This window comes from Humulus lupulus, chromosome X (genome assembly GCF_963169125.1).
Source record: "Humulus lupulus chromosome X, drHumLupu1.1, whole genome shotgun sequence".
In the NCBI taxonomy this organism is placed as follows: Eukaryota; Viridiplantae; Streptophyta; class Magnoliopsida; order Rosales; family Cannabaceae; genus Humulus; species Humulus lupulus.
Genome location: NC_084802.1, coordinates 49,144,320 through 49,157,292, shown reverse-complemented (window position 1 = coordinate 49,157,292; position 12,973 = coordinate 49,144,320). Strand labels below are relative to the sequence as shown.

Below are 12,973 nucleotides of genomic sequence, written 5' to 3'. Positions count from 1 at the left end.
GAGGAGGAATTGATAACCTTCTCTGAAGACAATGCCCAGCACGTACGATTCCCACACTCCGATTCGCTGGTCGTGGATGTGCAAATTGCCAACATGATGGTGAAGAGGGTGTTGGTTGACACAGGAAGTTCGGTCAACATCCTATACAAGTCTTCACTGGAGAGAATGGAGCTGTCCATCAAGGACCTGGAGCCATGCAACCAAACCATCTATGGTTTTTTTGGCGAAGGGCTCGCCCCAACTGGGTCAATTAGGCTCCCAGTGACAGCAGGCACTGCACCTGCTAACAGGACATTACTCACTACTTTCATAGTAGTTGATTGTCCTTCGGCATATAATGTTGTAATTGGGAGGCCAATTCTGGTCGACCTACGAGCCGTCATTTCAATATGGCACCTTGCCATGAAATTCCCAACAGTCGCAGGGGTAGGATGCGTGCTGGGAAATCAGCGAGAAGCAAGGGAATGCTACAACACCTCGATAACTAAAGCGAAGAAAGGTATGTCGAGGGAGGTTCCCAAAATAGAGTTGCAAATGGCTTTTGATGAACATGTCCAATCAGGTGATAATGTCACCAAATAAGGCGTTGCCCAAAGTGAGGATAGAGACTTGGATCCTCACTTTGGGGATTTTGAGGAAGAGATAGGACCCATCAAGGACCTTGAAGAGGTCCAACTCAATGAAGAAAATCCGACCAGGGTTGTGAAAGTCGGTAAAAACTTAGAGACAACAACAAAACAAGTGTTGGTGGAATTTTTGAAGAAAAACCAGGAGGTCTTTGCCTGGTCGCATAAAGACATGGTCGGAATAGACCCTACAGTCATTAGCCATGTCCTTAATATAGACAAAAAATTTCCACCAGTACAACAAAAAAGGAGGTTGCTCGACAAAGATAAATCAAAGGCCTTAAAAGAAGAAGTCGAGAAGCTCAAGGAGAATGGATTCATCAGGGTAGCATTTTATCCATCATGGGTCTCTAATCCCGTGTTAGTTCCCAAGCCGAATGGCAAATGGAAAACATGCGTGGATTTCACAGACCTCAATAAAGCCTGCCCGAAAGATTGTTTCCCACTCCCCAGGATCGACCAACTGGTCAACGCCACTGCAGGGCACGAGATTCTCTCTTTCATGGATGCACACTCCAGGTATAATTAGATTAGTATGCATCCTCTTGATGAGGATCACACTAGCTTTCAGACTGACATGGGAATTTACTGTTATAAAGTAATGCCCTTCGGTCTGAAAAACTCTGGTGCGACTTACCAGCGACTGGTCAACCACATGTTGAGGGGGCTAATCGAAATAAACATGGAGGTTTATGTCGATGACATGCTGGTTAAGTCGAAGAAGGCAAAAGGGCATATAAAGGATTTTCAGGAATGTTTCAACGTCTTGAACAAATATCAGATGAAGTTAAATCCCCTCAAATGCTCCTTCAGAGTATGATCAGGAAAGTTCTTGGGATTTATAGTAAACTCGAGAGGAATCGAAGCCAATCCCGAGAAGATCAAAGCCCTGATCGACATGAAATCACCAGCAAAGATCAAAGATGTTCAAAGTCTGACCGGAAGAATTGCTGCTCTAAGTAGATTTATTTCCAAATAAATGGACAAGTGCCTCCCATTTTTTAATCCACTTAAAGGCAACAAAAAATTCGAATGGACAGAGGAGTGCGAGCAGGCTTTCCAAGCATTGAAGACTCACATGGCACAACCATCCATTCTATCGAAGTTGGTCAATAAGGAAACTTTGTTTGTCTACTTGGTGATCACAGAGTACGCTGCTAGTATTGTCTTAGTAAGAGAAGAAGAAGGCGTACATAAGTTTGTTTATTACGTAAGCAAAAGGCTAGTTAGGGCGGAGCTGTGATACCCACCTATTGAAAAGTTAGCCTATTGCTTAATTTTGGCCTCTAGGAAGTTGCGGCCTTACTTTCAAGCCCACCCAATCACAGTTTTGACCGACCAGCCTCTACGGCAAGTTCTGCAAAAGCCAGAGGTCGCAGGCAGATTATTGAAATGGGCAATCAAACTTGGGTTGTTCGATATCTCTTACTTACCGCGAGCAACGATAAAGGGGCAAGCCCTGGCTAACTTAATTACAGAGTTCATTGGACTTTCAGATAGAAAGCAGCTCGAAGAGCCTAAAGAGCCTGAGTCTCATAACCAAACTCCCTTATGGAAGCTATTTATAGACGGCTCCTCTAATGAGCATCACGCAGGGGCAGGGGTGATTCTGATTACGCCTGAAGGACATCGATTTCACTGCGCAATCAGGTTTGACTTCACTGCTTCTAACAACGAGGCTGAGTATGAAGCGTTGCTCGCTGGGTTACAGTTAGCCAGGGACATGAATATAAAGGTACTTAACGTCTACAGTGACTCTCAGCTAGTAGTAAATCAAGTCATGGGGGAATACCAGGCCCGAGGTTTAAAGATGGTTGCTTACTTAAACAAAACAAAGGATATATTGGCACAGTTTGACAAGTACACTCTTCAGTAAGTACCTCGCAACTAGAATTCAAATGCTGATGCTTTGGCCAATTTAGCAAGTGCGAAGATGCTAATACTCTGAACATAGTGCCAGTTGAACGACTATCTGTGCCAAGCATCCAAGCAGAGGAGACCACTCTGGTTATTTAGATGGTAGGTACATGGATGGCACCATACATAGAGTATATGACGCAAGGTGTGTTACCAACGGATAGAAACAAAGCCAGGACCCTTCAGCGGCAGGTTGCTAGGTATATCCTGGTCGATGGAATCTTGTACTGAAGGGGATACTCAATGCCAATCCTCAGATGTATTTCGAAAGAGAAGGCCAAGGAATTGATGAAAGAAGTACACGAAGGCTTTTGTGGGGACCACGCTGGGGGGCAAAGCTTGTCAAAAAAGATCCTGAGGCAAGGGTATTTCTAGCCAACAATGAATGAAGACTCGATGGAATTCGTGCAGAGATGAAACAAGTGCCAGAGGTTCTCCAAAATCCCACGAGCAGCCACTAATGAGCTGAAACAGATGCAAAGTCCATGGCCGTTTGCAGTTTGGGGTATAGATTTAATTGGATCTCTGCCCACAGGAAAGGGCGGCGTCAAATATGTTGTGGTTGCCATCGATTACTTCACTAAATGGGCCGAAGCCAAGCCACTCGCAACCATAACGACCAAGAAGGTGCTGGATTTTGTGGTCAAAAACATCGTTTGTCGCTATGGATTGCCAAGGAAAATCATCTCAGCTAACGACACGCAGTTTGATAGTGATTTATTCACGGACTTTTGCGAATGGCATGGGATTATCAAAAGATTTTCTTCAATCGCTCATCCCCAAGCAAATGGACAAGTCGAAGCAGTCAATAAAACTCTAATGGATACTATAAAGAAAAGGATGGAAGAAGCTAAGGGGGCATGGCCAGAACAGTTGCCCGAAGTCCTTTGGTCGTACAGAACTTACCACTGAATAGCAACAGGCCATACCCCATTTTCCTTGGCTTATGGGTACGAAGCTATGTTGCCTATTGAGTTAGATCCACCTTTGCATCACAGAATAACGTACGATCAAGGCTCTAATAGTCTACTATTGATGGAATCCCTGGATTTGATCAATGAGAAGCGTGAGCAAGCCCAACTGCGAGTAGCTGCTTACCAGCAAAAAGTCGCCTGGTGTTTCAATTCTAAAGTGCGTGAAAGGAAATTCAATCTCAGAGATCTAGTACTTCAAAGAGTTTTTCTAAACACCCGCGACCAGGCTGCTGGAGTACTCGGACCTAATTGGGAAGGGCCATACTAGATTGAAGAAGTCCTCCATCTAGGCACCTACAAACTTGCTCGCTTAAATGGAGATCTCATTCCTCGTTATTGGAGTGGAGAACACTTGCGCAAGTACTATCAATGAACAATTCTTCTTAAATAATTGGATTGTGTTAATTTTATTTTTTACAAGTTATGAAAAAGGGTTGGTCCTTTCATGTGACTAATCGCTTGTAAGTGTAAGATCTTATTGATCACTCGTACAGGCATATTTTGTCCATTTATTATGAGAAATATAAGGGACTGTGCGCACCCAGTCATTCTTGCCAATTATTGTATTTATTATAAGTATTTTCTCACTACGTGTGTTGTTTTGTTATATTCTCGTTTTAATTCCTTTGCTTTGAGCAGTAATGTTCGAACAGGTTTTGGTCAAGGCAAGTGACTCAGGACCTAAAGCTCCTCAATCACTTGGGGGGCATATAAGGCATCTAGTAAACAAAGCATATTGAAAGGTATTTAAACACATGAGCAAAATAAGTGAAAGCATGCTAGGGTACTTAGAGTACTTTTCAAAATTTTGTATTTTGTTAAATCAAACCAAAGTACTATGCTAAGTTCGGTCATACAAAAAGCTGTTATAATAAAATGCAGATATTATAATATCAAAATGAATTCTTTTACACCGCGAGCAGTGACTGCTCGGATGTAAGTGTTTAATAAAAAGAAAAAAAATCTTCCCGTGCAACAATAAAAGTTCAAACATAAATTTTTTTTTACATCATGACCTGTAGGTCATGTAAATAAAAAATAAGAAGATAAAATTATGAAGTAGCCGGGGGATCCTGTGGAAATTTCTGCTGCTGATCGACTGCATCTCCAGCTTCTTCTTGGGCGCCCTCGATACCGGTCGCTAAAGAGATCTTTGGAGACCTTGGAGTTGTTTCCTCTTCCAGACGAGCAACACACCTAGCCAACTCTACCTCCCTGATATGGTCTGGAAGATAGGAGAAATTAGCATTGGGGTTGTTTTTCCAGAATAATTAGAAACACTCGAACGCTGCCCCTTCGTAGTCTTCAAGATTGCGGGCATTCTCTTCCTCCAGTGCATTGACTTCTTTGCGGCTTATCTCCAGCTCAGCTTGAAGCTTATGGGCTTCCCAATAATTTATGAGCGAGGTCTCCTTGTACTGCTCCTTAGATGCAATGATCTTGGCAATACTCGCCTCCTTCTTTTTCAGCTCTTCTTCAAGAGAAGCGATTTTGGTCTCAGTCACCTCCAGCGCCTCGAGGTGCTTCGCCTCAGCCTCCTTGAGGGCCTCGGTATGCTTCGCCTTGACCTCCTTAAGGGCATCATAATTCTTTGCCTCAACCACCTTCAGCCTCTCAGCATGAGTAGCTTCAGTCGCCTTGAGTTGCTCGGTGTATCGAGCCTCAGCAGCACTAAGCTGAACGCTAAGTCTCTTTTCGAATTGAGCAGTCATCGTCCTCGAGCATCGCCAACCAGAAGTCATAGTAAGAACTCCTTGCGATCAAAAAGAGATAAAGCTGTTAGTAGGAGCGAATTGGTAAGAAAATTCATAAAGTACGATAAAGAAAACAACTTATAGCAAGCACTTCGTTCAGTGCGTGGTTGAAAACTTGGTCAACTGCCATAGAGCTGTCTCCTGAATCGCCTCCTGGCTGCAACGATGCTTTCTTATTCTGGATAGCCTATCTTTGGCTGAATTAAGCACCACGCCCGTGAGGTCGTTGCCGGAGGCTTCTTCTCTACGACCAGCCGACTGCTGGACGGTGGACGTTGGAGGCCTACGGTCGGCTGGAGTTGGAGGAGGAGTCTATCCGACCAGAGATGGGGGATCTGGGTTTACTGGAGGTGGAGGAGTTGCCTCTCTAGCAGGAGCTGGTGGAGGAGTTGTCTCCTTTGTTGGAGTAGACGCAGAAGGGTCGTCTATTCGAGATTTCTTCGTGGGGGGATTGCTGCAGCCCTCCCCAGACTGGCGCTTATGGGACTCTTTCTTGCTCTTCGATTTGGCGTACAAGTCAAAAGCGCGTTCGGCAGGCATGTCTACAAAAAAACAAAAAAAAAACAAGCGAACAGTCAGGCAATGTAATAAAAGGAACTTGCTAAGTTTAGGAAACAAGGGTAGAGAAATTAAAAGTATAATACCTGAGCTATAATTACTAGTCGCTACACTATTTACTTTACTAGTGCTACACTCACTCTCTGGCCTGAAGAGGTCTGAATTTAAAGCAGGTGGGTATTTAAAGTTGCCATCCCTGTCGAAAAGGTGACAGGGAATATGCAGACTATCTAAAAGCAATAAATCAGTACCGTTCTCATCTGACAACTCAAGAACAGGCTCTGAGGCCTTCTTCTTGCCTTTCCCTGAAGGGGCCAGTGCAGCAGCAGGCCGTGGTGCATCGGTTGGTTCATTTATTGTCACCCCTATTGCCCTCCTCGGTGGAGGTTGTGACACGTCTTATTGTTGCTCGGGGACTTCAGTGTCGATGGCACTCCCTGTGGTAGATTCCCTCACATCCTGGTGAGGCGCCAGAAGGCCAACCAGCCTCAGATTAGCCTCGATGACCAGCTGTTTGACACTTTTCTCTATGTCGGTCATGCTTGCCAAAAGGGTTGATCAGACCTCCATGTCTGGAGTAGAAGCTGTTCGTAGCCATGGGCCTGAAATACACTAAATCTCTAAGGGAAATGTAGGAAGAATCAAAGAAAAATAATAAACGACCCGGGGTGCAAAGATATTACCTCCTTGTGTAAAGGCCAGGTTGGTCACGACCATATCAGTAGTCAGAAAGTACTCCAGATGGTACTTCCCCACATTGGATATGAAAGTGGTGTCACTCAGGAAAGTGCGCATTGTTTCCTGGTGGCAGAAATGGAAGAACCCTGTGTTTTCTTGGTTGGGGTTGGATTTTAGGTCGAGCAGGTAGTTGACCTCGTGTGGCGTGGGGACCGACCACTTCTTATGACTATAAAGGATATAGAGTGCAGAGAGCATTCTATATCCATATGGGGTAATTTGAAAAGGAGCGACCCCAAAGTAATTGGCCACTCCTTGGAAAAAAGGATGGAGAGGCAGGATCACGCATGCCTCAATGTGATACCTCGACCAGGTGTTGTATGCGCCTCTAGGCAGATTCGCTCGTTAGTCTCTGCTGGGTCGGACTAGAGTTACCCCAGGAAGCCCATACTTCCTGATTTAGTTGGCAATCATCCTAATTGTTACTCGACTAGGAGGGGCTACGTACCATTCGACATCTGGTCGAATGACGATTTTGAGTTGGGCTTGAGCTTGGATTCCTAGATCGGAAGTGTTCTCAGCTATACCGCTGGTCGAGGGAATTTCCGCAGGAGGGGCAGTGTGGTTTTTAGAAGGTTTTAATGATTTCTTTTTCTAAGCAGTGGATTTTACTCTACCCATGGCTGAAGGGTTTGAGTGAGGTCTGTTAGGTGTAATTCGAGAAAAAGGGATGTTCGGAATGAGTAATGACGGCTGTTCTTCATCCACGAGCATTTGACGGAGCAGGTCGTCGTCAATTGGTCTCTCACCTCCCCATGGATCTTGCATGAAAATCGGAAAATAGGAAAGGGGAGATGAGAACTTGGAGCCTAAAAGCTTGTGTTGAAAGTGGGAATAATGTTGCTCGCGTATAAAAGTTAAGCTTTTATACGGCCAGCAGCATTCTAGAAAAAACATTAAGTTTCTTATGAGTATTTCGAGAAACGGATTAAAAAGCGGAAGTAAAAAGTTTTTCAGAGAAAACTTTTTCGACTCCGAGAGGGCGGGAAAAACCCAGTTTTTCAACTAGCTTAAAAATCGAAATTTTACTTCGATTTTGCACCCTAAACCTACAATCTCGACTACCAAACTGGATCCTAACTCCTATGAAACGTTATTTCATCACCCTATCAAGCATCGATCAATATCCCATTTACCCCAAGACAGTTTCAGTCAAGAACTCAGATACAAAACAAATAAAAACCAATTTTGCATGGCAACTCAAACGACTAAAGGGTTCGGAAAGCTTACTTGGATAAAAGGAGGAGTATGAACACAATTGTTTTGAGCGTCTGAACGGAAGTTCCTTAGATCAGCAACAGGAGCTTCTGGGATTTTCTTGGCTCAAATGGTCGAAGTTCTTCAGAGTTATTGAAGAAGAAAAAGCGAGTGAAAAGTAAAAAGTGAAAACGTGATTTTGGGGTATTATTTATAGTGATTGCGACACCATAAAAGAAGTAATCATGAAATTACTTTCTTCAAAGTATGGGGAAGTGTAATAGCCATCAGACAAGTTTTTGGGAAACCAAAAAGACTTGATTGGACATGATTGGTTACTTTTTTCAAGAAGGGGGCGGCTCTGACAGATTTGGTGGTGTAAGCGAATGGTTAGTTTCCTAAGTTTACTTTATGCTGGTCGCAGTAAAGTAAACTTGGGGGGCAAATGTTTACCCAAAAAATGGCTGCTGATGATGTGGCAAGGATCTCTCACATGTGGTTGACACGTGGCAGAGTCAAAATAAGGTAGTGTTCTTCGATGATCGACCAGCTACACATTGCTTCGTCAAGTCTGACTATTAGACACGACCAGGATGGTCATATGATTCGGATTATTTCCTTAAAAGATTATAATCTTGTAATAACTACGTTGATTATTTCCTCTTTATTACCTTGATACACGGATATTAAGGATAGTTAAGGCCCATTGGCACATGTAACTCCCTTGAGCCTATAAATATGCATGAAATAGCTCAAGGAAGGGACTTTTGTTTTCTAATCTTTTTCCTGAGTACAGAGAGAGAGCATATAGTGTGATTGTCCATCGTCTTATTGTAACTCTCCCAAGTTTAGTGAAACTTAAGAACCTTAGTTCTTTGATCACGACATTGAGATTCAATATTAATAATAGTACTAAGTGGACGTAGGTCATTACCATTCATTGGGGCCGAACCACTATAAATCATCTGTGTTTATTCTTTACCATTATATTAAACTCTTAATTGTCATCTCATTATGTGTCGTATTTTTGACTCCGTGTCGTTGGCCAAATCGAGGGTCAACACAAATGTAAGGTAAAATATGCCTGCCTGATGTGATGCTTGAACAATGCAATGTATTAACTAACTAGTACATACTCTAATATCAAGAGAATACATACTAGGATTCCAAGCAACAATTATTCTGCCTTTATCTAGCCAAGGATTATTATTAGTAAAACACCAACCATAAAATAAACTAGAATAAAGTGATCCCATATTTTTATTCTTCTCCTTTGTTTCTAGGAGACTAACAAGACCAACCTTCTTTGAATTGATCAATTGCTTAATCTCACAATGTTTATGTTGGTTTTTAATCCCTCTTACATTCCAACATAGAATTATATCCATTAGAAATAGAGGGATCTCCCCCCCCCCCCCCCCCCCTCCAGTGTTTTGCCCTTGTAACTCTCCTGTTCCATGTTTCTCTGCCAATATGGAGACTGATTGGTCACTGTAATTGAAATTGCAGAAGACTTCAGCACCTTTTTCCCCTTAACCACTTTCTGAAAACCTTCATCATCTTCTTCTGACATTATCGCTGGTATCTTCTCTGTCACAATCTTCTTAGGCACCCATGTCTGTTTAACTTGATTTTTCTTCCTGCACATCATAGTCTCATGTCCCATACCAGAGCAATTTTGACATACAATTGGTATCCACTTGTACGTCACAAGAATCTCTTTTTCCTGATCACATTCATTCGTGAAGACAATTGTGTTTGGAAATTCCTGATCAAGACTAACCTCAATAAGAATTTGAGGATAGTATAGTCTATCCCTGTGTTTTGTAATGTTGTCAACTTGAATTGGTTTCCCTAACTGTCCCACTATCTTAAAGAGAAACCGTTCACCCCAGTATTTGATGTCTAAACCTCCCTGTTGAATCCAAGTAGGTACTGTAGTGATGTCCTCTTTAGTGAAATCATCCACTGAATTCCATGATTTCATAATGAAAGGTTTCTTGCCAAAGAATAGATATCCTCCATCTAAGACTCGATCACGAAATTCCAGATTGTGAAATCTGATGATAAAAATGCCACGAGAAAGCACTCCTACCTTATCCAAAATATATTTCCATAGTCTCCTCGCAAAACCATCTAGAATGCTAACCGGAGGATTAGTTCTGACTACATAACAAACTATTGAAGGTTGCCAGTAGCTTATCTCCTTAGCAATGACCTCTGGTTCTATTTTGATTCCATATCTTTTGACATGATTCTGAGAATTTTCTATTCCATTTCCTTGGAATCCAAAAGTATTTTTCAGATTCATCACTATATTATCAGATCGTAAAATCGGAGATGAAACACTCTTACCTAAATCCACATCCTGCATAGCTCTGTTGGAAGCACTTAACCAAATAGCAAAATCGGTTCAAATCTCACTTTGCCTCTGAAATAGCTCCTTTGTCTCCTTAGTAGAGAAAATCCTTCCCAGTTGCTTAGAATCCTCTTTCTCATCCTCCGTTATTTTCAGTTCTTCAACTCCCAAGATTGCATCCATCGACCTCGTTTTGATTATACTATCAGAGGACGAGGGTCCTCTTTTCTTTTCTTTGCCCTTTGTCTTAGTTTTCCCCACATTCCTTGCCCCCTTAGCCATGGCTCCAGCGAGAATCACCGAGAGAGAAGGAAAAAAAATAATTAATTTTTGTTTTTGTTTTTTTTTGGGTATAAGTAACCTTTTATGCTAGTAAGTAATATTTAATTGAGTGGTGAATAATAATGTTATAGCTGAAAGTTAAAAAAGCCTTGTAAATATGGTTTTATTATTATTATTATTATTATTGCCAACAATGACTGGAATCCAATGAGCACACCTCATGAGCCTTAGTTGTCTCATGATCATCATAGAGAGCTTTATTGGCTGCTTTGCTCATCATGTTGACAACATTACACTAGTATTACCTTTTAGACCAAATGAGAGTCAAATAAATGGTACTCATGTTAACAACATAAGAAATTTACTTGGTTCAAACAAGTATGACCTAAATCGAATGGATGGGACTAACACTCTTTAGTAAGCACAAATTGAGATCAATACAAAGTTATATAATCTGAATAGGAAGTTTGTTTTTATTTTTCAAACTCTCACCAACATAATACAAGAACCCAGAACAACATTTTTCAATGTTAAATACAAGATGAGATCTAAGTGACATATTCTCTCTATAAAACTATTAAAATAGTATATTTACTAGCTTGAGTCTAAAGATCGTTTTGAACCACTAAAATGGCCAAATACTCAAACTGCAGTTATTACTGCTTTCTATTGTGACAATTGAATTGTGCTTAAGTCCAATTTGAGAAAGCTTGGCAGCAAATAGTAGGTTAAGAGATTGTAACCTTACATGATACAATGATGAGAGTTTTAGTCCAATCAGTTGATGTAGAGGAATGCAGATTGCATCTAATTTGAATTTTTTGTACATCAAAATTGTTCATTAGTGCACACTCTGGAAAGAGCCAAAAGACAATATCACAATGTAGATAATTTCAAGTCAAGTTAGTTAACAATATAAAACCCAATGAGAGTAATAATAGAAATGAAAGGAAAAAAATGATCAGTAAAAGATGAAACTTAACATGACCAAGAGTATGTGACTATATATTTATGAAATTGCTAATTATTACAAGGGAAACACATCTACACATTGTATAGACACAATAAAAAGATGAGACTATGAGTTAGAGAAGTGCAAACCTCATCAACATTTGATCCCTTGGAATGCGCTCATGATCAAATCTTAATCCTACCATCTATATTGTTGTACACAAATAACAATATCAAAAGAACTTTTTTTCTATTTGAAATTGATTAATCAATTAAGAGGCAAAGCTGCAGACAACTGATATGGCATAAAACAAAAAGAATAATGCACTATGAGTTTAACTAATATATTTTTTTCTATTAAAGCGGCGAACCAAAATCATTATGAAAATTGTTAAATCGTTTGTTTAGGCGTCATTAGTTGCAACTAATATTCTTTTTTTAAGCTAACGATTAAAAAAAATTAATGTCACCTTATTTAGAAGATGCTTAATTGATGAATTATTCGTATTATACTTTTGTAACTTTACTTGGAATTTAGTGTAAAATACATAGGTTTAAAGTACCGACCACATTGATGCCTTAGTTGATGAGGAAATTATTATTTCGTCATTGTTTGCATAGAAGATGGGGTCAACCAACTGAGATGTGTTAATTGTACGAATGTGTCATATAGGTGGCAGTAGAACGTCCCCAATTATGCTTGTGTAATCTAAGCTGTAGTGATCGAAAACGAAGACACCTCTTTGGTTTAGCGCTAATACTCTTTCTCCATTTGACCCTACTTGCATGATTCTTGTATCTAATTGTAAATCTTGTGGGGGTCTTGGAAGTATGTAGGTTGTCATTGAACTACCTCCCCTGATATCTATGTCAACTACCTTTTCTTGGTGATGATAATATTTTGACATAGACGAAGTTTTTACACCGAAAAGGACTGATTATTTGTTGAGGGTGATGCTGTAGACATCTATAATTTGTTGTGGTAGGTCAATAACTTTGATAGTTGGATTTCTGGAGTCGAACAAGTACAATCTTTCATTGGTACAATATATCGCATCTACACCATTCATGGTTACCCTGTTCCCAATGTTTTACATGATACAATTAAGAACAGTTTAGCAATTTTTTTTGGGGGGGGGGGGCTATAACATGAATTTTTGTTTTTTTTTTACTATAATATCGAATATTAGGTTAAGAAAAAAGTAGTACCTTTTATGAAGATCGGTGTGGTTGTCTTTGAAATCTTTAATGGTTGTGAATGCCTAAAATGTCTTTCCCACTTAAGGAAGATGCCTTATTTGTTCGGCCCTATTACAAACCAAGTCCCATATTTGTAATATGTGGCTAGAGTGTAGTATAACACATTCATTGGTACTCCAGGAAATTGATTTTAAGAATTGAATTGGGTGTATGGGAAGTACAACATCACTATGCATTTTAATATCCCCATTTCTTAGATCAAACAATGTTATGAATTTATCTTCGTTGTTTCTATACAACAAAAGGTTTTGACTGGCCGCGTGGCAGTGGTACGTCTCCTGTTGAGGTTGGTTTTATTCCGTATAATTTTTGTGCACATATGTGGATAGTCATGAGAATGGATGGTCTTCCCAGCTT

At 40.6% G+C, this 12,973-nt stretch overlaps 1 protein-coding gene across 1 annotated transcript; it reads right to left on the bottom strand.

Annotated features, from left to right (window-relative positions):
- Positions 1 to 5,583: 5,583 nt before the first annotated feature.
- Positions 5,584 to 10,138, bottom strand: LOC133805795 (uncharacterized). The gene is made up of 2 exons (XM_062243949.1): positions 9,202 to 10,138; positions 5,584 to 5,813 (listed from the first exon to the last, which is right to left on the bottom strand). The coding sequence occupies exons 1-2, from the start codon at positions 10,136 to 10,138 to the stop codon at positions 5,584 to 5,586; spliced, it is 1,167 nt and encodes a 388-aa protein (XP_062099933.1).
- Between the last annotated feature and the right edge of the window lie 2,835 nt (positions 10,139 to 12,973).

What these genes read in the sequence shown, in the direction of transcription:
- LOC133805795 (XM_062243949.1), bottom strand. Translation starts at nt 10,138, where the DNA reads ATGCAGGATGTGGATTTAGGTAAGAGTGTTTCATCTCCGATTTTACGA. An exon ending in GGAACAGGAGAGTTACAAGG is followed by an intron (nt 5,814 to 9,201) that starts GCAAAACACTGG and finishes GTTTTTTTGTAG; the next exon opens with ACATGCCTGCCGAACGCGCT.